Source organism: Zootoca vivipara, chromosome Z2, assembly GCF_965207765.1.
Source record: "Zootoca vivipara chromosome Z2, rZooViv2.hap1.1, whole genome shotgun sequence".
Classification (NCBI taxonomy): Eukaryota; Metazoa; Chordata; class Lepidosauria; order Squamata; family Lacertidae; genus Zootoca; species Zootoca vivipara.
In genome coordinates this window covers 33,799,646-33,826,258 of record NC_142585.1, presented here as the reverse complement: position 1 = coordinate 33,826,258, position 26,613 = coordinate 33,799,646, and the positions used below count along the sequence as shown (strand labels likewise).

Genomic DNA, 26,613 nt, shown 5'->3' with positions numbered 1-26,613 from the left:
TGGGTTAGCGGAGTCTGTAACCTGAAGTGTCTGTAACCCGAGGTACCACAGTACTGCCTTTAAAAACACACAAAAATGGTTGAGTCACTGTGTGGACTAGACAAGACTTCAGTTAAGGCTGCCCTTGGCTCATGGCCTAGCATAGGAAAGCCTCATGAGAAATGATACCTTCTATTTTGAAGGGCAGAAACAGAACCTGCAATACGTTGTGAACTTCCCTTAGACCTATGGATGAAGAGCAGTATACATGCTAAATAGTAAGGCAACAAGTAGGAAAACGGCTACTTCCCATTTGCAAAAGCAGCACCCAACATAGCATAGGGTGTCATTAATACGTTATTGCCAGCCCTTTTCCCTGCTACTTGGCCTATTGTTGCTTTTATTTTAAATTTGTCAAGTCACTGTTATCCAGGGCAACCCAAAGCAACTTGAAAACAACCAAGCAAGACACTAGAGCACAACATTTTGCTGGTGCAGAACACATGTTTAATGACCTAGAAGAATGGACCCTTCGCCCCATTAGAAGCCAGGTTGCTCGGAACAGTTTAGAAAAGTCACGAGGTATATCGTTCCAGATAAATGGAGGCCTCCAACCTTCCGCAGACACTGAGCAGAATTCAGTTTAGTCATGACCCGGGTCCAGAAAATGGACTTGTCCCTCCTTACTGATTCAACTTCAAAACAATCAGCAGTTGAGCTGCAGATTTGGAAACATCCAAGTGTTTTGCCCTGCAATGGATGAATGCATAAGGCCAATCCATGTGTATGAATATGGTGCAGTAACACCCTGTGTGACAATCCCGCGAATGTGCGTGACCAACACCCGTGTTGTGTGGCGCAAAGGCCTCAGTGACTGGAAATCAGATCAGTAGATCAATCTCCTTGGTCCACCCTTGGTCAGACGGCCGCCTCTGCAGAGCTGCTCAGGTCTATAAGAAGATATTTTTTTAACAAGTTAGGAAGCGGGAGGGCCTTGATTCTTTCATCAATTGGCCAGGGTCTGAGGTACTGCCGCAGGAAAACCCGGCACATCTGCTTTAAGGTAGGAGGGGAGTGTTCCAGCTGCTTCATGCTGCTGAAGAGGTCCGAGATCCTCTTCCCATGGAACCTGCTGAGCTTGCCGAGGTTTATGCCGAAGTTGCTGGGGAGCTTGATTATTTGGGAGCTCGAGGCCATGAGCTCCAGCACTGTTTCGGCCTTCTCGAAGAGGTCGACAGAGAAGGTGTCGTCCTCTGACCCGCTCAAGTGGGAGCACAGCCGCTCAAAGATAATGCTGAACCCCGACCAGCAGGCGGGCCCATGGAGGGTGCAGTTGTATGATGCCCCAAACTCCAGGAGGAAGCGCAGGAGGGGAAAGTGGAGCCGGAAGCTCTTCAGGCACAGGTGGGTGAGGGACTCATAGGTTGGGCACTCACTAGGATTGGCCCCGTGGGCCATCAGCAGCTGAGTGACCTGGAAGCAGAAGTGGTTGATGGTCCGGACCTCCTCCTCTTCACCTCCCACTGTCTCCCCAAGGAGGAAGATGATGTAGGAGAAGACGGTGTCACCATCTTTTGTTGTGGCCTTCACATTGGCTCCTGATGGGCAGGAACAATAAAGAAGCAGCCAGTTTAATGCTTTTTTTAGTGACCCTTGGCATCATCACCACCACCACCACCACCATTTTCCTATTTTTTCCAATCAATTTTTACCAAAAGTATTCAACATAAAAGCCAAACTAAGGAAGAGAAAGAAATTTCTTTCACAATTATATCTTAACCCTTATTTAAAGTAATATCAAAAAGATTTAGTGATATGATAGCCATGTTCAAATATATGAAAGGATGTCATATGGAGGGGGGAGAAAGATTGTTTTCTGCTGCTCCAGAGAAGCGGACACGGAGCAATGGATTCAAACTTCAAGAAAGAAGATTCCACCTAAACAATAGGAAGAACTTCCTGACAGTAAGAGCTGTTCGGCAGTGGAATTTGCTACCAAGGAGTGTGGTGGAGTCTCCTTCTTTGGAGGTCTTTAAGCAGAGGCTTGACAGCCATATGTCAAGAATGCTTTGATGGTGTTTCCTGCTTGGCAGGGGGTTGGACTGGATGGCCCTTGTGGTCTCTTCCAACTCTATGATTCTAGTAACGTGTTTAGAATAGCGTTGGAAGTATTTGAAGTTGAGAATATATTGCGGCAATGCATGATTATTCGTATTTCTTTCAATTAACCTAAAATAAAGAATAATGTTCTTAAATATATATATATATATCTTGTTACAGGTAGGTATCCGTGTTGGTCTGACGTAGTTGAAACACAATTTAAAAAATTCCTTCCAGTAGCACCTTAGAGACCAACTGAGTTAGTCATTGGTATGAGCTTTCGTGTGCATGGTCATGTATCTGAAGTGTGCATATATATATATATATGTTTGTCAAAGTAATCCATTTTTTCTGTTCTAAGCCACCCAGAGTGGCTAGGGAAACCCAGCCAGATGGGCGGGGTATAAATAAAATTATTATTATTATTATTATTACTATATAGAGTATATATCTCGTAACAATAAATTTGGATTAATCAGTGCTTGCACTTTTATCATTCCAGCCCACCTAGGCAGGTTGTTTTAGGGAGAATGCCGTGTGCTGGCAAGAGGGTGCCAACCTTGATCCCTGGTTCACATTCCTGCTCTGAGACCACCGATAGTTTTGCACTGGATTTGGACCCCTGGAAAAGGAAGCAGTGGGGGTGGGGTGGGTGGAGGAAGCTCACCTCCTTCCAACAAAAGGCGAATGCTTTCCGTATTGCAGATTTGAACCCCATCACTGCTGGCAAGAGCATGCAGTAGAGCGGTCTTTCCTGGGGAAGGAGAGAGAAAAAGAGTATAAGAATGTGAGAGGAGCCTGTATCAGGCCTATCAAGTCCAGCATCCTGTTCTCAAGAGTGACCAACTAAATGCCCACAAGCAGCAGCCAAGTAGGGAAAGAGGGAAAGACCAAGCCCAGGAGGGTGGAGGCAACTGACCATGTTTATCAGCTGCATTGACATCGGCTCCAAGTTGCAAAAGTCGCTTTAGGCAAGGGAGGCGTTCTGGCTCTTCGCTAGCCAGATCTAGGGGGCTGCTTTCATGAACCTAAGGAGGAATGGGATAGAGGAAACATAACTGACTGCTTTTATTGATGCCTTTACTGCAGCAGCGATGAATGGAATTTTTCCTCGTTTGAGGGCTGCATTCCCTCTTCTGGGCAGCCTTCCAGGGGCCACAAGGCAGTGGTGGGAAGGCTGGAGGCAAAAGCAGCCAGCACAGTGAATGTGAATTTCCCCTCTGTGTATATGGTCAGCTAGTTTCTACACACACTCGGACACCCCTATCCTTCATCCAGGCGAGCAAGAGGCATGAGCAGAGCTGAAGGATTTGTTTCCAGCCATGCAACGCTCAAGGAGGAAATCTGGGAACCTGGACCCTGCCGTGACCCCTGCTTTCCTGACCTACTATATTTTTATCCTATTTTTCATACAAGTTATTTCCTCTAGGACCGGGGGGGGGGCATTTTTTAAGAGCGCAAGTTTTTAAACCCCACATGCACATTGCATCCTATGAACAGAGAAGCAAAATTTGGGGTGGGGATTTTGGCTCAGGATCTCGATGGTTCAAATATTATTGCTCTATTCCTTCCCCCCGCCTGCAATGTTGTTATCAGTCTCTCTCCCCCTTTGTTAGTGCATCTGTTCCTTTCACTATACAGGTGGTAGCCATTTTGGGTTGTGTTCCTGACCCATGTATGCATTGGCAGAGCATGTATAAGCCGGCCCCAGCCCTGTTTTTGGGCCACTTCTGGGTCAGCAGTGACGAGCGCGATCATGTGCCAATCAGACGTGCGTAAAATGGTCGCTGCCTGTATGTTTCTTTTCCTACACCAAAGATGCACCTCTTTACTCTGCCCTGAAACTCATGATGCATCTGTTTAGGACCCACTTTATTCTTGCAATTGTAATTGACCTCAAACCATTTTTTAAAAATGCTTGCGTTTTAAATGGCTGTGAGCGGGCCACTGAGAAGTCAAATCCATGATAAGGGTAGTGCCAGCATGGTGTAATGGTTAGCATGCTGGGCTAGGAGCTGGGAGTGACCAGGGTTCAAATCCCCACTCGGCCATGAAGCTAACAGGGTGTAACCTTGGGCAAGTCACTGCATCTCTTGAGTCTGATCTCCCTCACAGAGTTGAGAGAACCATGTGCACCACTTTGAGTTCCTCGTGTGTGTGTGTGTGTGTGTGTGTGTAAGGTTTGATATAAATGTTAAAAATGAAAATAATAATGGCAACAGCTTACCCTGTCTCTCCGGTTAATGTCTGCACCTTGTTGCACCAACAGCTCCACCATGTCCGGCTTGTTCCGCATCACGGCGATGTGCAAAGATGTGTAATAAGTGATTGGATCTTTCGAAAACACAGAAACACACATTTATTTATTTATTTTTACCAATTTGGCACAATTTGTTAATTTGTCACACTGAAACATCCTTACTTTTCTTCCACGGACCTCAAAGTGACTTGGTTCCCATGCCCTCACAACAATCCTACGAGGTGAGATAGCCACCAGCAGGCAGGTGAGATAGCCACCAGCCCAACTGTCGCTCAAGGGACCTTCACGCGGTTGCATTTGAAATTGGAACTCTGGTTTTCTAGTTCCACAAGTCTTATCCAAAAACTGGCTTGTTTTTTTGGAAACACTGAGCCCTTGCACATTCAGGTATGTTATTTTGATTTTCAAGGAGCTCAAGGTGGGCTTCATAGGTCTCTCCCCTCCCTGTTCCATCTTTACAACCACCCTGGGAGGTAGGCTTAGGCCGAGAAACAATGACACTGGGCCCAAGGGTTGCGTCCAGAGAGCTTCACGTAGCTGTGTGTGGGATTTGAACCCTGGTCTCCCAGGTCCTGTAGTCTGACATCCTAACCCTTGCACCACCTTGCTGCCTCGCCTAGTAGAGACTCCTGATCACTGGTCCTTTGGATATGGGGGCTGTCTGCCCACACAACAAGGCTGTCGTCAGCACTGGGGGGGAAGAGAAAGATGCTTACCGCTGTTCGCGTCAGGCCCGTAATACGGGAGCCAACAGTCCAGGAAACATCCTCCTACCCATTTCCTCCTCATGGCTCCCAACAGTCAAAGGCCCTCCCTCCTGGCCCAACTGTCTAACTGGCCTTGCTGGGAGGTGGTCATGTTGTTAGCGAGACAGCCTATGAAGGAACCTCTGTGTGACATCACACACTCATGGGCACCTGAGCCCACAGCGGCCAGAGCTTTAGAACACTGAAGCTCATGGGAAGGAGCTTAGGAGACAAGGGGTGGGGCTTGGGGGAAAAGAAGGCGGAACCTGATGGCAGAGAGCTGAGCCTAGCAGCACCTGACAGTAGAAAAGAGCGACTTAGGGAGGTGGAGCCTCATGGACACCTGGGGTGCAACTACTACTGAATTGAAAAATTATACCCCACTTTTCGCTTCCTCAACCGGGTCTCAAAATGGATTATCAGGCCAGGTGGAATGGCCTTTTTTGACTTTAATACAGGCGGCGTCCTATTTGCGTGCGGGTTGCGTTCTGATCACTTGCATAAGCCCCCCAACCCTGCCTTACCCCCCCACCTGCCCTGTTCCGGTTATGAAAACGTCCCACACACGTGCATGGCCACACGTTCTCTGAATGCACGCAAAAATGGGTCGCCTGTATTGAATTTAAACGGTGTCACATAAAACGGGGCGTTGCAATTCCCAGCAGAAATGAAGAACCAAAACAGGTTGCTCCTAACCAGAAAGGAAGCATAGGGGGGGAGGGAATCATGGAAAAAATGTATATAAAAATACAGCCTCCATAAATAGTTATCGCAATGATTTCTGCAATTTTAAAATAAATGCAAGACCGGAAGCATTAACCAGGTCCCCCCTCCAACCTTCAAAGGTGACGTCCGCCCCACCACGCAGGAGGACTTCTGCGGCTTGGACCACCCCATACTCCGCCATCTTCAGCAATGAATAGCTCACGCCCTCTTGGTAGTACACGGAGTTGGCGTTCCTCTCCAGCAGATCTTTAAGGGCCGCAATCCGCCTGTCATCTTCTACCACAGCGCTGGCGCTTCACAAGAAAACAAGGCAAATAAAACACCACCATAGGAGGAGGGCAAAGTTCCGCGGTGGTGGTTTGGTAACGATTAAGAGCCGATCGGTAGTCAGCTCAGAGGGAAGAGCTGTGTGCCAATGAGAAGACATGTCCGTCTGGGCCACATTCTGGGGGCCACATGCAAGTGGTGGGCAGGGCCAGAGTGGGCAGGAGAAACTAATGTGATCCCCCCTCCCCACTTTACATTAGACCACCAGGTCCATCTAGCTCAGTACTGTATGCACTGACTGACAGCAGCAACAGCTCTGCAGGGTTTCAGGCAAGGGGGTATTATAAGCGCCAACTTGGAGATGCCATTAGGGGGGAACCTAGGGCCTTCTGTACGTACATAAAGTGCTCTACCCTTAACCATGGCCCTACCAAGGTAGGATTCTGTTTGTGCATTTAATGGTATTTATATACTGCCTGATTGTAGAAAACCCTCAAAGATCCTAGTCCTCATAATTCTGAAGAATGGGCTGAATTGAATAAGAACCCAGCTCAGTATTGGGGTGGCCAACTCCCAAGAGACTGCGATCTACTCAGAGTTAAAAAAGTGGAAGTGATCTACCCCGTTTTGGGGGGTTCGGGTCAAAGTTGTTCAGTTTTTTCAGGGAGGAGGTAAAATCTTGAGCTTTTTTTTTTTAGGGGAGCCACAGTTGTTCAGCTTCTTTGGGGGGAGCCAATGATCTACCAGTGATCTACCACAGACGTCCAGTGATCTACCATGCCTGGTAGATCTACACTGACAGGGAAGCAGCTTCCCAGTTACCTGCCCATCATTTCCTGCACCAGAGGATCCATACATTCCAGGATTTCGTCAACTAATGGCTGGTACTCAAAGATGATGCGTCGGAAGCCGTGAAGAAAAGGCATTCTGCTTGACTCCCTTCTGTGATTCATTCAGAAAATGGTCAGAGCCAATCTAAAGCTTCTTCCTTGGCCTACCAAAAAATAAATTCTTCATAATCATCACTGTCATTCACAAGCATATGTATCATACAGGGCTTGTTAGCACATCCTTCCCAAAACCCACAGTACAGGTTAACCATTTAGGTAGGATAGCAATGTTTCAACCCTTCTCTTGCTTCTGCTGCTGCTATTAATATAATAATAATAATAATAATAATAATAATAATAATAATAATAATAATAATATCCTGCCTTTCCCCCAGATTGTGACTAAAGGTGACCTACACAAATTAAAACACAGATAAAATACAGGAAGCTAAAACATATTTAAAAATAGTAGTTTAAAACTATAATAGAACTTAAACAATATGAGAATGAATTTCAATAAATACAGAAATATAGCACAGTACAAACAGCACAGCACTATTTAAAAGGCCTTTTCCTAAACAAACAAACAAAACCCAACCAGTTCCCAAAGACCTGTTGGAACAGGAAGGTCTAATGGAACACGTGCCGAGTCCTCCTGGAGCTGTGCCTGGGGGAAGCAATTGCATTTTCAGCCCATCCAGAGCATGGAGGGTGAGACATAAGGCATGTGTGTATGGGGTCGGTGTGTATCTGGATCACAGTTTTGGTTTACACCCTCACAGCCCCTTAGGGTGCTTAAGAGAGCCAGTGTGGTGTAGTGGTTAAGAGCGGTAGACTCGTAATCTGGGGAACTGGGTCCGCGGTAGTGATAAAGCGGGATATCAAATCCAAACTCTTCTTTATATATGCGCTGTTATTTTAAACTACTTATACATGCATACATACATACATATATTCCATCCAGGAAACAAGAGGCATTATCACATTTCAAGGATAAATTGCAGCCAGGCGCAATCATCCAAGAAGGGTGTGGCCTGGAGGGAGTCCCAAGGGCCACACAGGGAGGCCTCAAGGGCCAGATCTGTACCCCCACTGCCCCAGGCCTAAGATTCCCTATCTTTGCTTTTGAAAAACCACCATCTTAAAAGAGCTGTGTGAGAGAGCGATGCTGTGACTTTGGTTGCAAACTGTAAAGGGGACTTGCCTTTTTTCACCTGTCAAAAGGGTAGGACCTGTTTAAGCCAGTTTTAAACCTGGGGGGGGGTAAATTGTCATGAGTACCCTGTCTTATTTTTTTCCTCCTCCTTCTGCCGCGGCCGGCATTGCTGCTGCGCCTATCACTATGTCTTATTTTCGGGGTATGGCTTATATTCATTGAATGCTCAAAAATCCTGCTATGGCTTATTTTATGACTACGTCTTAAAATAGGGGAAACAGGGTACAGTGCATTTGAAGGGGAAACTCTGGATACGCCAGACAGGAATTCACCAGGTGCAGTTAAGAGAAATGGAAGCTGTACCAGTTGTGTTTGTTTGGTCACACACGCACACGCACACAGAGCTAAGAGACCTTGACCAAGCTGTTGCCATTCAGATGTTTCCAACAACAACTCCCATCAACCCCAGCCTTGAAATTACCAACTCTGACTACTCACCTAAGTAAGGACTGGATGACACCCCTGCCAGCTGGCGAACGAGCCGCCAATGACTTGTGGTAGACATGGGCCCCTGGGCCAGCTGTAAGCCTTTCAGGGCTAGTCATTAGAGGTAACTTTTTGCAAGGCTGTCAGAGGTTAAGGAGAAAGCCTTTGCCATCCTTAAGATGGGTCCATCCTTAAGATGCCATAGCAACAAAACAACTTGATATCTTGCAGGGCTCCTGCTCTCAGTTTGCTACCGTAGGACCAGTAGCTACAGGATGGAACTGGGGCCACTCCACCCAGGAGTCAGAGACTAGTAGCTCAAGACATGACGTCCCTGCTTTGGGAAGGATTGATACAGTGGCAAGTGGAAGGTTACCCCCATCCTTTAAATGCATGCCTTTACGGTGGAGTAGCACAGTCATTAAGCCCAACAGGTGCAGAGTTTCCTTGCCCCTCCCACCCTAGAAAAGAACTCTCCATTGCAACTGCCATTGCCCTGTTGATATAGAATCAGAGCTGTAGGGCCATTCATAACATAAGAATATTCTTCACAACTATGAGCAGGGCAAGCTGCAACAGTTAACTGTGCCTATGATTCTATGAAATCAAGAGGTGTGATCTCACAGCATTCAAAAAGCTAAAGAGACCCTCTCCTTATCAAGAAGGCCACCTGCGACTTTTCTTTCCAGGGGGAGGGTGGGTCTGCATTTCAGATCCACACACTCAAGGAAACTTCTTTTTTTTAAAAAAATAAAATAAAAATCTACAGCATATTTTTTAAAATCAACCACGAGGCAAGTTTCAAGGGCTCCATGCCACTCAATGATCCTACACAATGCCCAAAAAAACTACACCTAGCTCAGTTTGACCAAAACTGACTGGCAGCTGTAGGATAGAAAAGCTATTTGCCACATGGCTCCTGGAACCTGGGTTATAGGCGCAAAAACAGAATGGCTATTCCTCACCCCAAATGCAGCAGCACTTTCTATTATTTTTTGTAGATAATTTATTTGGTTCCTTTTTTCAATTTGCGCCATTTGGAAGGTTGTAACCAGCCACAGCAAAACAGGTTGTACAGAGCACTTAAGTTTAGGCATGTAACACCCAGTAACACAGAGTAACACTCAGAGAACATCATGGCTGAGTGGGGATTTGAACCTGTGTCTCCCTAGGCCTAGTCCTACAGACTCTTAACCACTACACCACACTGCTCACACTGGGGGCGAACCTTTTTCTTCCACTTTGCAAAGTCACAGCTTCTGTGATAGGTGCTGCCACTAGTGAAGCGGCACTGCCTCACTCTAGTCTAGTCTGTTCATGCCCACATAAATGTGATTATTTTCAAAGTTCTGATGTTTTTATTTCACTTCCCTCCAGATGTTTTGGCCTACAATTTCCCATGATCCCTAGCTAACAGGACCAGTGGTTGGGGAAGGTGGGAATTGTAGTCCAAAACATCTGGAGGGCCGAAGTCTGGGGATGCCTGCTGTAAATGGTACAGGAGCACTCATGCAAATCTTTCCCCAAAACTAGGGAAAGGTAAAGGGACCCCTGCCCATTAGGGTCCTGTCGTGACCGACTCTGGGGTTGTGGCGCTCATCTCGCATTATTGGCCGAGGGAGCCGGCGTACAGCTTCCAGGTCATGTGGCCAGCATGACAAAGCCGCTTCTGGCGAGCGAGAGCAGCACATGGAAGCGTCGTTTACATGGAAGCGCTGTAGCGGTACCTATTTATCTACTTGCACTTTGACGTGCTTTCGAACTGCTAGGTTGGCAGGAGCGGGCACCGAGCAATGGGCGCTCACCCCCGTCGCAGGGATTCGAACCGCCAACCTTCTGATTGGCAAGATCTAGGGCTAGGCTCTGTGGTTTAACCCACAGTGCCACCTGCAGAGAATGCTGCACCATTTCAAGAGGCTTAATTTGGCCCCGCCCCCAAATTACCACTGCAGCTGTAGCTTGTTAACTCCATGAGTCTGGTTGAGAGGAAGTCCGTGGGAAAGGTTTAAACGGAAAGGCTACCTTTCTGACATAAAAAAAATGGGGCTTCCCCAAGAAAAGGCACTTAACTTCGTTTTTCACTTCCAGTAAAAAAACCAACGACAACTGCAATGAATGCTAACCACTTGGGGTAAAATTTTGAATGGGGCAAACATTCTAATGACCAAGAGCAGGTGTGGGGGACGCTGTGCCCCCTACCCCTGAATGTTGCTGTATTACAACTCCAGCCATTCCCAGCCATTGCCACGCCTGCGAGGGCTGACGAAATATTCTCCATCCCGGGACTAATGAGCTATCCAAATTAGCTTGCTTATTTTTCTTGCACTTAGTAAACAAAGCTGAAAAGTTTGAACGTGCCAAGCTAATATTTATTTTCAAGTGGCACCTGCTTTGTCATCATCACTACATGAATTTATTTCCCGTAGAAATACGTAAATCCCCTGCGCCCCACCCCACCCCACCCCGCCAGGAAGGGCAAGAAAATTAACGCAGACCAAGTAAGGTTTATACGTAGCAAAATACAAATTATCAAACAAAAGTCAGCATCTCGGTAACCTGCCACCTGCTTCCAAACCCCTGCTTCCAAAACCAGTCGCTATAAACATGGGTACGAGCCCACCTCACAAGGCTGTTGGGAAGATTTAACGGGCAGGGGAGCTTTCTCGAAGGAAGCGTCTGAACCACCCTGAAGTGCTTTGTAAAATGCAATCAAATTATCACTACGTTCAGTTTGGACAACCAGAGCAGCCTTCTCTCCCCGCCACACACCATGCCGGAAGAATACCTTTGCGCGTCCGAAACCTGCAATTCCAATAACCCTACTTTGCAATTTAATTTTTTTAAAGAGCCTTAACAGTTTAACGATTATCAAGATTTTAAAATTCTGCATTTTTAAGTAACTTAATAAATAAAAGCCTTTTTGCTAGAACCAGCAAAAACCAAACCAAACCCCTGTATCAAGGTAGCCCATTAAAACGTTCATTTCAACCACCTTCCTCTCTGCAAATTCCCAGCTCCCATCCCATCCTATTGGTCCCACGTCTCCTACCTGCACAGCGTGCCTCTGGGTTAGCAGGAAGCGGAAGGATGCCGAGCTCTTGAGTTGCACTTTTAAACAGTTTGCAGCCAACAGCTGCAGCTCTCTCTCTCTTGATTGCTTGTTCGCTCTCGCTCTCCCCACAGTTACACGTATCTTTTCATCTAAGTGCCCTCTGCAGGCTGGAGGTTTTGGTTTAAACAGCTGCAGGATCAAGCGGCCACCAGGGGGCAGACTTCCCCAGCAGAAGATAAAATACTGTACAGTGCATCTATCGACTCTGTTGAACTGGAATAATTATTTTTAATCCGCTCTTTACAAACATTAAATGCATGTAGGCTTCAGCTCCATGGCTGGAGTTGCAGCTGTTTAAGACTTGCTTGATAGGGTTTTTATCAGAGCTCCCACCGCAAGTTATTTCAGTGCCAGCCTTGCAAATGTGTAATACTAAAGTTGAATGGCCTCTTGGGGCACCTGCAGAGTGCTTTTTGTGGTCTGGGAAAAGGTTATACCTCAGCTGCATGGACATGGCTTGGGAGTCTTGGTGTAGGGCTGGGAACGACTCCCTGTCTGAAACCCTGGGAAGCTGCTGCCTGTCAGTGTCAACAATGCTGAGCTAGATGGAGCGATTTAATTCAGTCCTTAGTGGAGACTAGACATTTGCTTAATTTATTGGCAGAATGTAGCTTAGTGGGCAGAGCATCTACTTTGCTTGCAGAAGGTTCCAGTTTCAATTTCCAACCCTATAGGCTGAGAGAGACCCCTTGTCTGCAACTCTGGAGAGCAGCTGTCAGTCTGTGTAGGCAGTATTGAGCTAGATGGGCCAGCAGACTGCCTTGGTACAAGACAGTTTTTTTGCTTCCCATTTATTCAAAACCATGAGAACTAGAATCGTGTATGCGTTATTGGCAGCCAGGGTATCTCCAGGGTAGTCTGCTGGCTTCCAGGGAGTATGTCCTAAATCTTTCCCTCTTCCCATGGAAGTGAACCTGTTGGTTTAGATCTGACCCTCTGGAAAAAAAAACAGAAATCCAGTCTGTTTCATTATCTATGTGACACTCTTTATAATACAGTGCTGCCTCTGGTTATGAACTTAATTTGCTCTGAAACCGTTCGTAACCTGAGGCACCACTTTAGCTAATGGGGCCTCCCGCTGCTGCCGCTGCACAATTTCTGTTCTCATCCTGAAGCAAAGTTCTTAACCCGAGGTACTACTTCCGGGTTAGCAGAGTCTGTAACCCGAAGTGTTTGTAACCCAAGGTGTTTGTAACCACAGGTACCACTGTATTTGTAGATGGGTACATAATTGTCTTGGGTTGCTCTACTTTGAGCAGGGCCAGGATTGGTGTTGTATGCTCAAAGCGTCTTGTCCTGGTGAGCAACCGAGCCACTGAGTTCTGCACCAGTGAAAACTCCAAACCATCTTCAGAGTTTCAGTAATCTAACCTCGAGGTCACCAGAGCATAGGCAGCAGATGTTAGGCTATCCCTGTCCAGTAAGGGGCACAGCTGGGCCAAGTGACAGCAATGGATCCTGGAGTATCCCCAAGCTGCATGCCGGCTCCTTCAATGTAATCCCATCAAGAGCAGGCAGCCTCCCAACCATCCGGTCTAGTGCCTCCGTCTTATCAGGATTGAGCTCCAGCTTGTTGGCTCTCATCCAATCCATTATCGAGACAAGACAACTATGCAAACATTTAGTATTGCAATTCTGTTTTTCAGTTGCATTATTGTGTATTTTTATTAATGTTATTAATTGCCAACAGTTATAAAATTCTTATCAAATATTTGAAGGGCCTGTTGTCTGCAATGAAGCCATGATAATACTCAGCATTGCTGCTGCCTTCTGCCTTGGGGTTAGTTTTCAGGGCCTGGAGGAAATAGGTCGAGGGGCTTTTGAGTAATTTGAACCCATACCCCTAAGGCTGCCCAGAGAGGCAAACAGAACTTCAGGAAGGCATCAATCACACCCCAACTGCGTTTCCCAGCCTCTCCCCCCCCCAACCCCATATTTATCTTTCTACTACATTCCTGACAACCGGATAGCTTTTCAGAGAAGTTTACTTAAGTCCTGGTCAGAAAAGTGCTGAGGGCACCATGGCAGGGCCTTTGCGCTCTCTCTCTCTCTCTCTCTCTGCTGAATGCAAAGAAAGTGAACTGCGAGGCAGCCACAGTTTAGAGAATGGCCATAGCTCAGTGGCAGAGCATCTGCTTTGTGTGCAGAAGTTTGTAGGTTTAGTCCCAAATGGCATCTCCAGGTAGGGTTAGGAATATCCCCTGCCTGAAACCCTGGAGAGCCGCTGCCAGTTGGTGTGGACAATGCTGAACTAGATGGACCAATAGTCTGGCTCAGTATATGGAACTTTCCAGTGCTCCTGTTTTATTCAGCCCTTTATTCAGAATGATGAAGACTGTAATCTTGCTTTCTGTTTAGCGGAAGGGCCATAGGTCCGTGGCCGAGCATCTGCTTTGCGTGCAGAAGGTCCCAGGCTCAACCTCCAATGGCATCTCCAGGTAGGGCTTAGGAAAGATTTCTGTATGAAACAGTGGAGAGCCACTGCCAGTCAGTGTAGACAGCACTGAGCTAGATGGGCCAAGGGCCCGACCTGGTGTAAGGCAGGTTCCTATGCTTTTATTTAATTCATTCTCTTCTTCAGACCTATGAGGGCTAGTATCTTACTTTTTAGAAGAGAAATCTCAATGGCAGTACACATGCTTTGCATACAGAAGGTCTTAGATTCAATCCCTGGCATCTCCAGGTGGGGTTTAAGAGCTTGTTGGATCAGGCCAATGGCCTATCTAGTCCACCATCCTGTTCTCACAGTGGCCAACCAGATGCCCCAAAGGGAAGCCCACAAGCAGAACCTGAGCACAAGAGCCCTCTTCCCTCCTGTAGATTCCAGCAACTGGTATCCAGAAACATTACTGCCACTGACCATGGAGGCGGAACGTGACCACTGTGTCTAGTAGCCTTTTCCTCCGTGGATTTCTTAAATCCTCTTCTAAAGCTGCTTAAGCTGATGCCCATCACTGCATCCCAACATCCCTTGCCTGAAACCCCAGAGAGTTTCTGCCAGTCAGTGCAGGCAGCACTGAGCTAGATAGACCTAATGCTCTGACTATGTTCTCTCAAGCCTCTTCCCCTTGATGTGTGGACAGATTCAGAATCCCAGAAGAGGTGGGCTTGCTTGATCCTCCACAGCCTGGCCACTTGAGCTGATTCACCAACAGTGGGCTAGTTGCTGGGGGGGGGGGGCGATGCATTTGGCCCTCAGACCAGACGTTCCTCCCTCCTGGTAAAGGACCGATAATTTAAGTGCTCCTCCATGGCACCAAATGGGGATTCAGACACTGCATTTAACTGCAGGGTGAGTGAAACAGCCAGAAAATAAATGGGGCCATGTAGAAGAATTTGAGCCTATTTCATTCACAGGTATATTTTTGAAAAGCCATTTCTGCACAGCTGTTAGAAAGATACAAGAGGGAGGCCTGTCATCCCTCTGGCTTTTCCACGGGCCCATTGAAGCGTTCGGAGGGGGGGGGGGAATTGTTGGACCTATTCTCTACTGCTCAGAGGCTGTTAAGAGCACAGGAGCCCTGCCAGGAGGAAAGCTGGCAACAACACTGACTAATGGAGTTGGAGTCTCACTGGCTTCGTCTTTTTCTTTCCATCACAGACTTGGAATTTCCAGGCACTCCTATGTTTTGGACAGTGAAGCCAAGGGAGGGAACTTGATTGCCTCTTATTTCATTTGCTTCTTTTCTGCAATCAAACGGGTTGGCTTTATTCTTTAGACTCAGGCAAATTCCCAGTGGGCAAGAGGGCAGAAATGGAAGAGTTCTGAGTGATTCAGCATTATTCTGAAAATGCTGTTGTGAAATCTTTCCTTCCGTGTCCAAGGCAGGCGGAAAAGAGAAGGACCAATAGCTCAGTGGCTAGAGCATTTGCTTCCTTCCTTTGGGTTTAATCCCCAATGGCACCCCCAGTTAGCAGAGCCGTTCCTAGGGGTTGGTGAAACTGGACCCTGCAGGGGGCACAGGCCCACCACCACCACCTGCAAAAATCACCTGTCCTATCAGTCTATACGAATGGCAATGTGCCACTGCTATTGCAGCTTCTCAGTGTTCCAGCACACACTAGCACAAAGGTGTGCCCCCTTTTTTTGGTCTTTCCTCCTCACCTTGCCCTCACACTGGATGCTTCAAGTACTTAAGTCACGTAAAATGTAGTAATTTCTAATGTGGCTATTGCAGTAAAGCAGTTTTTGGTGTGTTTGTGTGTGTGTGTGTGTGTGTGTGTGTGTGTGTGTGTGTGATACAGTTCCTTGCCAAGGGCAAAAGGAACCCTGGATACACCTCTGCCAGGTAGAGCCAGGAAAGATTCCTTATCTGAAATCCTGAAGAGCAGCTGCCAGTCAGTGTTGATAATGTTGAACTGGAGGGACCAAGTGCTCTCGCTCAGTATAAGGCAACTTCTTGTTTAGGCCATCTCTTTATTTAGAGCCATGAGGACTGGAACCTTATTTTATTTGGGAGGAAGGGCCATAGCCAGTTGCTGGGAATCACAAATGGGGAGAGTATTGCTGTAGCAGCATTTGGGTCGTGCTTGGGGGCTTCCCATAGGGCATTGTGAGAAAGTTCAATTGACTAATAGATTGACACCCGAGTGCATGGATTCTTTTCTAGAAGGGATGAGAATTGGGGGGTTATGCCAAAGAAGTGATGTGTATGTTTTTTTAAGGGAGAGGGATTCAGCTAGATAGGGTTGGCTCTATATAGATGTTCCAGAATGGACAGGAAAAGTTTGCGGCTTTTTTCCGGTATAACATTCTCGCGAACAAGTAGCGCGGGAGAGGATCAGAATTTTTTCTTCTTCCTTTTTTTCCACAACGAACAGGATGACCTCACAAACTTAAGTAACAGCAATGGAATGAAATTCAACAGTCCAATGTGAAAGGTCAGGCGTTTAAGGGCCAGCAATGAAAGCATTTTTATTAACGGCTGGGGACTCAGCGTATGGGAAAGGGGGGAGGGGCCCCCCCTGATCATCAGGAAGATTGCAGCTGATCCCAGGAAGACATGTGAACTTCCTGCCAAGAAGGCAAATGCAATTGTTGGATGCAGTCAGTGGTGGGGGTACTTCTCAGAGAGACAGGTTGGTGTTGAGAGAATCTGAACATGCCATGGTGGCCTAATCTCTGTCCCAGAGAGTGTTCTAGTATGAATTTGTGTAAGCGAGCTCATCATACTCGCCAACATTTCTTCAATGAAAATAGGCACATCCAACTCCCAAGAGACTGTGATCTACTCCCATTATAAAAATACTGGCTATGATCTACCCATTGTTAGTGGCAGGCAAAATTGTTGAGCTTTTTTTGCGGGGGAGCCAAAGCTTTTTCTGGGGGCAGGGGAGAGAGATATACCATGATCTACCACAGATGTCCAGTGATCTACCGGTAGTTCATGATCTACCTGTTGGACATGCCTGTATTCAATAGTAGTAGAAGTAGTAGTAGTTATTTTATTTATACCCTGTCCATTTGACTGGGTTGCCCAAGCCACTCTGAGCTTCTGTAAATCTGGGACTGTCCCTGGAAAATAGGGATAATTGGCAGCTGTGGGGCCTCCCCTGTCTCTGGTGTCATGGTGGAGCCATTTGGGTGCTAAGATGCAGAATGAGAGCTAAGATGAAAGAAAATTAGGGGAAGCAATGGCTTAATAGGCTTTCTTCACGATAATACCTAGGGTGGTAGCTGGGGTACAACTGCCCTGTGTTAGTATTAATAATGAAACAAGTCTTGGTAGACTTGGTAGGGTGAAAGTCAACAATCCCAACAGCCGGTGGTGCAACCCCCCCCCCCAAGTGCTCCTATTTTCCAGGGATGTCCCTGATTTAGAGAAGCCGTCTCGGTTTCTGATTTGATCCCGAAAAGTCCCAGTTTTCCTTAGGATGTCCCTTATTTTCACTGGAGAAATGTTGGATGGTATGGAGTTATCTGATCTCTGAGCCGTCTGAAGGCAATCCTGTATAGCAGGCACGTCCAACAGGTAGATCGTGATCTACCGGTAGATCACTGGATGTCTGTGGTAGATCACTGGTAGATCACTGGCTTCCCCCCCAAAGAAGCTCAACAACTTTGGCTCCCCTAAAAAATGCTCAACATTTTAGCCATTCACCCCCCCCCCCCAAAGACAGGGCTTTCCTCTCGCCTCAGAAAAGCTCAACAACTCTGAAACCCCTAAAAATGGTCCTTCCTCCTTCCTAAAAAAACTCAACAACTTTGACCTGAACCCCCGAAGAGGGGGTAGATCACTGCCAGTTTTTAACTCTGTGAGTAGATCACAGTCTCTTCAGAGTTGGCCACCCCTGCTGTATAGGGAAGGTTTTTTTTTATAATGTTTAATGTTTTATTGTGCTTTTATATATGTTAGAAGCAGCCCAGAGTGGCTGGGGCAACCCAGTAAGATGTGTGGAGTATAAATAGTAGAATTATCATTCTGGAATGGGGCATCCCTATTTTCATCGGAGAAATGTTGGAGGGTATGGTGGCGCAAGAGCCAATGACAGGGAGAGCTGACTCATTCTAGCTTTGTCATTGTTGACATCCCTGAAGGAATAAAAAAATTAATTTTGGAAACATGCTGATTTGTCACCTCGATTGTGATTACAGTATCAGGACCATACCATAAGAAATGGGGTTTGGGGAGGAGAGGGAGTCAGGTTGGCATCTTTTGTTATCGAAAGCATTGGTTTAAAGTGTAGAGATCTTTTCTATTCTATGATTTCAAGAAGGTTCTGGAAGCTTCTCTGTGTGAAAAAAGCTGCTGCAAGCTGGTAGTTTCAGGCTAACCAGCAAGCTTGTATTCCGCCTGGAAACAGGCAGAAGGTTCCTGATGTTTGGGTTATAACTTCAAAGAAGCTGAACAGCTGGTTCAAACGGGTTCTGTTATCTTTTTCTGTCCAGGTCATGCTGACTATAATAATAGGCCAGAAGGAGCCTGGGTTTCACTTTCTGTCTCTCTTCTGGTGTGGTGTTTTGTACATAATATGCTTAAGTGTTAAGGTTTTAGTCTTAGTGCAAGTTTAAGTATGCTGCAACTGGATTTCTTATGGACTGTGCCAATCCTGAAGAATATGGATTTGTGACCAATATGCTTGTTTGCCTACTGGATGAGGTGGATTGCCTCCCAAGTTATTTTTCAGGAACCCTGCATTGTGTTTAAGTTTTTACTCTGCTAACTATACTTTGGGGTTTGCTCTGGATCAATATGGGTTAACCCTTTCCTCCCAGGCTGGGAAGGGCTTCCTTACAAAGCCGTTTTTAACTTTCCAGGAGGGAAATCTTCCGTTGGTTATCAGTGCAAAAGTCAATTTAGGTTTCCCTCCATTTTTCAGTTTTCCAATCTTAAATTCAGCTCTCCACATTCCCACAGTGCTTGCTCTTTTTGTTGTTGCCAGCATTTCAGCACAAATTTCTCCTCACATGCACATACTTGCATCTAATTTTTCGCCTGACAGACACTATTTTTGCAAATAATTCCCCCATAGCTGCCAAGTTATCCCTTTTTTAAAGGGATTTTCCCTTATGCTGAATAGGCTTCCTCGCAAGAAAAGGGAAAACTTGGCAGCTATGAATTCCCCCCCTAATGTAATGCATTTTGGGTGTGTTGTTTTCACTCATATATATGCATGTTTAGGCATACCTTTCTCCTAACATATACATTTTTATAGAGTTGGCTGGTGAACTGCCTTGAAAAATGTGAGCATTCAAAGGAGGTGGGTTCAGGAAGCACAAATCAGTTTAGTTCCTTTAAATGTGAGCAGAATTGAACTTCTCCCCCACCCCACCCCTAGTCATCAGATATATCATTTGATTAGTGGGGAGAGGTGGCAACACCTCCCCCACCCTCTACATGGAGGAGTTGATGAGCAAAGGATTTGTGCACCTGTGTCTGTGTGAAAATTGGCCTGAGTGAAGTGTAGGCCACACCCACACCCATTTAGGCCAAAACTGCTTCTGAACGCCACTGTTGGGAACCACAGAAGGGGAGAGGGGTAATGTGCTCAATTCCTGCTTGTAGGTTTCCCATAATTCACATCTTTTTGGCCACTGAGAGAGCAGGATGCTGCACTTATGTGGGCACCTGTTGCCCTGATTCTGCAGGGTCTCCTGATGTTCTTTTCTATGTGATATGTATGTACATTGTATTTCTGAAACAAGCATCATTTTCATGCAATGCCCCCCCTTTTTTTAAAAAGGAAATGAAAACGATGCATGTCTGTCTTTAGGGACCCGTGTCCTTCCATGCCATGCCCCCCCCCCCCCCAGGAAATATACTCTGAATTCCAGAGTGAAACAAGAAGAGCATTATCATGCAAAATAACCCAGCTCACCTTACAAATGCAGAAAAAGGAGGCAGAAAGGGCTGGGCAGGAGGTTACTATCCTCATCCTATCAGCTTTCTATGGCCCCAGGCAGGAATTGCAGACCTGAAGAAGTATGGGCCTGAGTAAAAAGCATTTTGGCGATCCATCAGGGAGGCAGAGAGAGAGAGAAAAAACGAAAAGAGAGGGCATTTTAGGAAGAGAGCCAGGGAAATTTGATCATTAAGAAACCCCTCCTGGCTGTCTGGGGAAATTTAATTAAATCACTAGAAGGCTCGCACACAAGAGCACACATCTGGATCCAATATGTCCTGCTTTGATACACTCACTCTCTCCCCCCCCTATCTCGTTGTTGAAGGGGGAATCGAGGAGGGACAGAGGACGTGGTGGGGTGAGGAAAACAGCAGAACCACAGAACCATGGCAAAGGAAGAGAAAAAAGAATTGCGAGTGGGGAGGGGAGGCTACAAGGAATGTGTGTGCAGAGAAGGCAGTGGAGCCATTTTTTTTTTTTTTGCAAAGAACACACAGTATGGGAGACGAGGAGCTCATCCAAGGTAGAAACCATAGGAATCTGTCCTGCCCTGAGTCCAACTATTGAGCCATCTAGCTCAGTATTGTCTACACTGGTTGGCAGCAATGTCTCGCCAGGGTTTGAGGCAGGGGTTATTCCCAGCTGTACCTGGAATGCAATGTGGGTCCTTCTGTGCTCTGCAACTAAGCTATGACTCTCCCCCTAGCAGTAAAGCAAGATTCTAGACCTAATGGTTCTTAATAATAAAAATAAAAGTAATTTATTTAATTTATATACCACTCTTTATCAGAAGTTCCCAGGGCAGTGTACAACAATAGAAACACATTACGAAACATCAATGATAAAAACGTAAGAAAAACATAGTAAGACGTGTACTGACAGGCAGCCTCTCCCCCACACTTTCACAGGCCATAGATTATTTAATAGCCATAGGCCTGGCTAAGGAGGAATTATTTTTGCCTGGCATCTAAAGACATGTAATGATGGAGCCAGGTGAGCCTCTCTGGGGAGAGCATTGCACAATCAGGGAGCCACCACAGAAAAGGCATTGTTCTCTTGTTGCCACCCTCAGAACCTCTTGGGGAGGTGGGACACAGAGAAGGGCCCCAGGTGACATCACCAGGCACAGCCCCAGGGTCTCACTCAGGTTGCTTCTGACCTGGCAACCTGAAATCCTGGCCCTGAAATCTCAGGGTCTGGGGTGCTTCTGGCCTGACAACCTTAGCCTGGATATATAAATATTGTGATGCAAAAACAAGCCCCAAGTACTGTGATGCAAAAATATTATGGTTTGTGTTCACTGCTTCCTCCTGCCCTCTTTTGGACAGAAATGCAATTCGTCTGACATTCAGAATCACAAGCGAACCTTCCTTCCAAATATAGGATTCCGTGACCAGATTTTTCCTTTCATCATTGGCTCCACGGGCACTCCACCCATCAGGAAGCCCTCCTCTCATTCCCTGGAAGAAAACATCCAGAGATGGGTGAGGCTAGCCTAAGCCTCTCTTGCAGCAACACACACACACACACACACACACACACACACACACACACACACACCCTCCAAAACAGAACTGTCTTAGAACACCTTGAAAGGCAATCAGATTGAGATCCTGCCACATGAAGTCTGATGTATGTCACATGTAGACTTGCTCTTATTTTCAGAAGAAAACAGAGCATTCTTCTGTCCTCTGCCTTCCCATCAATCTTGCGGCTTCCACATTTCCTGCAAATATCTGTGTTTTCTCACTTAAGTTGCCCCATTTCAAAAAAAAAAAAACAACCACAATTCTCTCCCTCCCTGGCAGATATAGTGCTAGGGAAAGATAAGGCATGAGCAAATGTGTCCATTTTAGTTCCAAAGAAGGTGTCAGATAGGAATGGGCAATTCTGACAATTTTGGCTTCACTCAGCTTCTCATTTTCCCCATCTTAAGATCAGGTCTCCACCTGAACTCCAAATCAATTTGTGCATTATCTTCATGGAAATTGATCAGCATTTTAATGCTAATGTTTCTCACTATTCACATTTTTATATGCAATTTTGCAAGTGGTTCTCTCTAATATAAGTACTTTTGTATGTTATTCTACCCTAATCATATGCATTTTATGTTCACTTTGCCTAGAGCGGATTGCAGTTCAGCAGCATATGAATTGTTTCTTTTTTAAAATAAATAAATAAATAAATACTTTTTGGGGGGGATAAATATTACATGGTTGCAGAACTGCATTGTAAAATTCAGAAAAACACAAATTCTGAAGGATCATCCGTGTTTTGGTTTGCAGTAGATCCATTTGGTTTGCAGTAGACCCATTGAAATTATTGGCCTAAATGAGTCGTGCCCATTGATTTCAATGGGTGTGACCAGAGTAGCATTGGCTACAATCCATGTTTTCTTAGGAAGCACATATTATTTAAATCAAACCCCTGAAAGGTGCAATTAAAAACAGCCCCAATCAGACAAGGTGATGGGGGGGGGGGCTTTTAGGGTTGTTGTTTTTTAAGTGGGGGACTGGAAAAGAAGGGAGGGAGGGAGGAGTGTCTGGTGCCTATGCCACATTTTGCAAGCAGGATTCAAGAGCATGCTAGGAACTTAGTTTGCTTTTGACATCTATTGCAACAGATCTACTTGGAAAAGCAGAGCTAAGGAAGGTGATGGGCAGAGATGAGCAGAAAAGTGAGGGGTGATTAACAGGAAGACATACTACTATATATACACAATGCATAAGCAAATCAAGATGCATGATACTTTTCATATAACCTCAGGACAAACAAATAAGGATGCTCCACAGGCACATACCTCCACATGTGGTGGGAATGTACCCAAATCCAACTCTTCTGGATATCAATCATACAAGAAATATGCAAAATAACTAAGCAAGTACTGTATTAGAAGTCAACCCCAGAACTGGCCCTACTGAACACCTTCCAAGATAATAATGCCCATTCACATCATAAAGAGCTCATCACCCACCTACTCTCAGCAGCCAGAAGCCTCATAGCCAGACACTCATAGCCAGACCTGTCAAGAGTAAACATGGACCAATGGTATCAAATCGTATGGGAAACAGCCTTATTAGGGGGGGGGAAACTAACCAATAAACGGAAACCGACATGGGGACAAACAGAAAAAGACACCTTCACCCTGGTGTGGTTCCCCTTTATCACATACACAGCCAAACAAGACAACAACAAGAATCCGCTGACAGCATACAAATCAATCTGGCTAAATCAGCCCTGAGTGCTACCTGGAAGGACAGATTGTGAAGCTGAGGCTCCAATACTTTGGCCACCTCATGAGAAGAGAAGAATCCTTGGAAAAGACCCTGATGTTGAGGGCACTAGGAGAAGGGGACGTCAGAGGACAAGATGGTTGGACAGTGTTCTCGAAGCTACGAACATGAGTTTGACCAAACTGCGGGAGGCAGTGCAAGACAGGAGTGCCTGGCGTGCTATGGTCCATGGGGTCACGAAGAGTCGGACACGACTAAACGACTAAACAACAACAACCTGATCCAAACACACACAGACCCACACACCACTCTCACACAAAAACAAATCTCACTACAGCCAGCCATAGACAACCAACAACACCCTAGACCACCCCCAACCTCTTTCACCACCAAGGAAACACAACAAGTGAATAGTAAGAGAACCCACACAAGTGGCGCTGACACAAAACACCACACATGCACTAAGTAGAAGAACAGAAGCATTGCCACCCCACCCCACCCCACTCACCATTTTTCTTTCCCCCTCTTTTCTTCCTAACACAACACTGTATGCAACACTGATAACTCACAACAAATGGAACGGATCTGTAGAAAGCACAACTTGAAAAAAGAGACAGTGCACGTATTTTGGTAAACTAAGAAATCTTTAATAAAAACATATATTTTTTTAAAAAAGAAGGATGCTCAATAAAGACCAGGTGGGAATCTAACCACCACTTATCAATGGCTAATAGCCATGATAGCTATGTTCCTGCCTCCATGGTCAAAGGCAGTAAATGTTTCTGAATACCAGTTGCTGGAAACCACTGGAGGGGAGACGGCTGTTGTGCTCAAATCCTGTTTGTGGGATTCCCATCTGGTTGGCCCCTGTGAGGATAGCAGGCTGGGCTGGATGGGCCCCCTTTGGCTGATCCAGCAGCCAGGCTCTTCTGGTGTATTTAATGACTAAATGGATATTTTGGTTTGGTCCAGCAGAAGAATAAGAGCCTGGACCAATGCCCTCCATATAATCAGTGCGTTCCTTGGGATTTGAGATGTGAATCCCTGTTTGAAAGGGCTGACCCACCTCCTCTGGTTCCAGTGCTCCAAAGCAACAGGATAAAGTAATTCAGCCAGAGCAGGAGATCAAAACGAGGCATGAGGCAAAAACTATGCCCTGCTGAGAAAATGTAACATTTCCCTTTTTGATGTTTGGGCTACTGTAGTGCTCTGGGGTGCCGTCAGCAGAAATGGGGTTCAAGGAGGTTTGCCGCTTTTGATTTCTTTAAAAGCGGAAGGAAGGAACAATTATCTACTTCTGTTGGAAGAAGAGAGAGAGGGAAATATGTTAATAAATCAAAACAAAGCCTCAACTAGTGATAGATTAATGCTAGCAGAATATTATGGGTCTTTGACCTGTTGGGCTGTACCCAACTAGATTGCACTCAGAGCAGACCCAGTTCAATTAACACACCTAAATGAGTCATGCCCATGAATTTCACTGGATCTATTCTGGGTAGGAGGGACGCGGGTGGCGCTGTGGGTTAAACCACTGAACCTAGAGCTTGCCGATCAGAAGGTCAGCAGTTCGAATCCCCGCGACGGGGTGAGCTCCCATTGCTCAGTCGCAGCTGCTGCCAACCCAGCAGTTCGAAAGCATGTCAAAGTGCAAGTAGATAAATAGGTACCGCTACAGCGGGAAGGTAAACGGTGTTTCCATATGTTGCTCTGGTTCGCCAGAAGCAGCTTTGTCATGCTGGCCACATGACCTGGAAGCTGTGTGCAGGCTCCCTCGGCCAATAACGCAAGATGAGCGCTGCAACGCCAGAGTCGGTCATGACTGGACCTAATGGTCAGGGGTCCCTTTACCTTTATTCTGGGTAGGACTAACATTGGAGGCAGCTCATTGAAAGCAGTGGAGATAACTCACTTACTCTCAGTAGAACTAACTTTCAATGCATCCTGTTGTTGTTGTCGCTGCTGCTGCTGTTGTTTTATTTCTTTTTCTCTCCATTTAATCAAGGATTTAGTAAAATCCATGCAAGGTCACAGTGTGGCCCCAAGTTCTGGATTTCAAAGAAGTCAGCCCAGGACAGGAACAAAATCTATTTTATTTTTTCCTCTCCAGAAGTGTATGATATTATGGTTTCACACGAGGGCAGTGATCTCTAGCCTTCTTCACATCCTCATTGTTCTCAAAACAGTTGGAAAAGGAAAAGGAGCCACCCGTTTTATAAATGGCTTCACTTTACTCCTAGTGTAAATAAAGCAAATTTATTGGTTTGACCTCCTGGATCATTGCCCGTAAAGGGAGAACCTCCAGAAAATGAAACAGAAAAGGTCAAAAGTTCAACTGGCTCAAGACTGATGGAGTGGGAGGGGGGAGACACCAAGTGGGAGAGACAAAGTCAAAGAAAGGAAACCAAGGTTACACTTCTTGAGAGAAGAAAAAGGCAGTGGCCCCACCAGGAGAACAGAACGGAAGTGTTCATGAAAATGCAGAGAAGATAATAAAAATCATAGAATCATTGAACTGTAGAGTTGGAAGGGACACCAAGAATCATCCACCCCAACTGCAGGTCTCTCAACTGCACCACCTGTGACAGATATCTATCCAACCTCTGCTTAAGAACCTCCAAGGAAGGAGAGTCCATCACCTCCCGTGGGAGTCTGTTCCACTGTTGAACAGCTCTTACTCTCTGAAGGTTCTTAATGCTGTAGAAGACAGAATTGGGATTCAATATGACCTTTCCAGATTGGAGAACTGGGCCCAAACTAACAAAAGGAATAACCAATAGGGATAAATGTAAGGTTATGCACTTAGGCAGGAAGAACTAGCTGCACAAATATGAGATGGGGGATACGTGGCTTGCCAGTAATATATGTGAAAAGGATCAAGGGGTCTTAGTAGACCAAAAGCTTAACATGTGATGCAGCAGCAATTTAGGCTGCATTTTTTTAAGGCTGCATTAAGAAAAGTATAGTGTCCAGATTAAGGGAAGTAGTAGTACCACTCTTTTCCGACTTCATCAAACTGCAGCTAGAGTCCTGTGTCCAGTTCTAGGTACCACAATTTAAGTAGGATATTGACAAGCTGGAACGTGTGTAGAAGAGGGTAACCAAGATGATCAGGGGCCTGGAAAACAAGCCTCCTGAGGAATGGTTGAAGGAGCTGAGTATGTTAGCCTGGATAAGAGGAGACAGAGAAGAGATAGGATAGCCAAATATCCAAAAGGCTGTCACATGAAAGATGGAGCAAGCTTGTTTTCTCCTGCACCGGAGGGTAGGAAGTAAACCAATGGCTTCAATTTACAAGAAAGGCATTTCCAACTAAACATCAAGACGAACTTTCTGACAGTGAGAGCTGTTTAACAGGGGGTGGACTCTTCTTGCTTG

The 26,613-nt window shown here is 46.0% G+C and overlaps 1 protein-coding gene across 3 annotated transcripts; it reads right to left on the bottom strand.

Annotated features, from left to right (window-relative positions):
- Positions 1 to 463: 463 nt before the first annotated feature.
- ASB6 (ankyrin repeat and SOCS box containing 6) lies at positions 464 to 11,737 on the bottom strand. Of its 3 annotated transcripts, none has more exons than XM_035113728.3 (7): positions 11,600 to 11,737; positions 6,901 to 7,072; positions 5,923 to 6,104; positions 4,307 to 4,413; positions 2,999 to 3,107; positions 2,747 to 2,833; positions 464 to 1,577 (listed from the first exon to the last, which is right to left on the bottom strand). In XM_035113728.3, exons 2-7 carry the CDS (start codon positions 7,029 to 7,031, stop codon positions 898 to 900), a joined length of 1,296 nt encoding a protein of 431 aa, XP_034969619.1. In that variant the 5' UTR covers positions 7,032 to 7,072; positions 11,600 to 11,737; the 3' UTR covers positions 464 to 897. The 3 variants fall into 3 exon arrangements, with proteins under 3 accessions (XP_034969619.1, XP_060126152.1, XP_088520872.1); XM_060270169.2 differs by having other exon boundaries at positions 11,543 to 11,605; XM_088664746.1 differs by lacking the exon at positions 11,600 to 11,737 and adding an exon at positions 8,563 to 9,016.
- Positions 11,738 to 26,613: the final 14,876 nt, after the last annotated feature.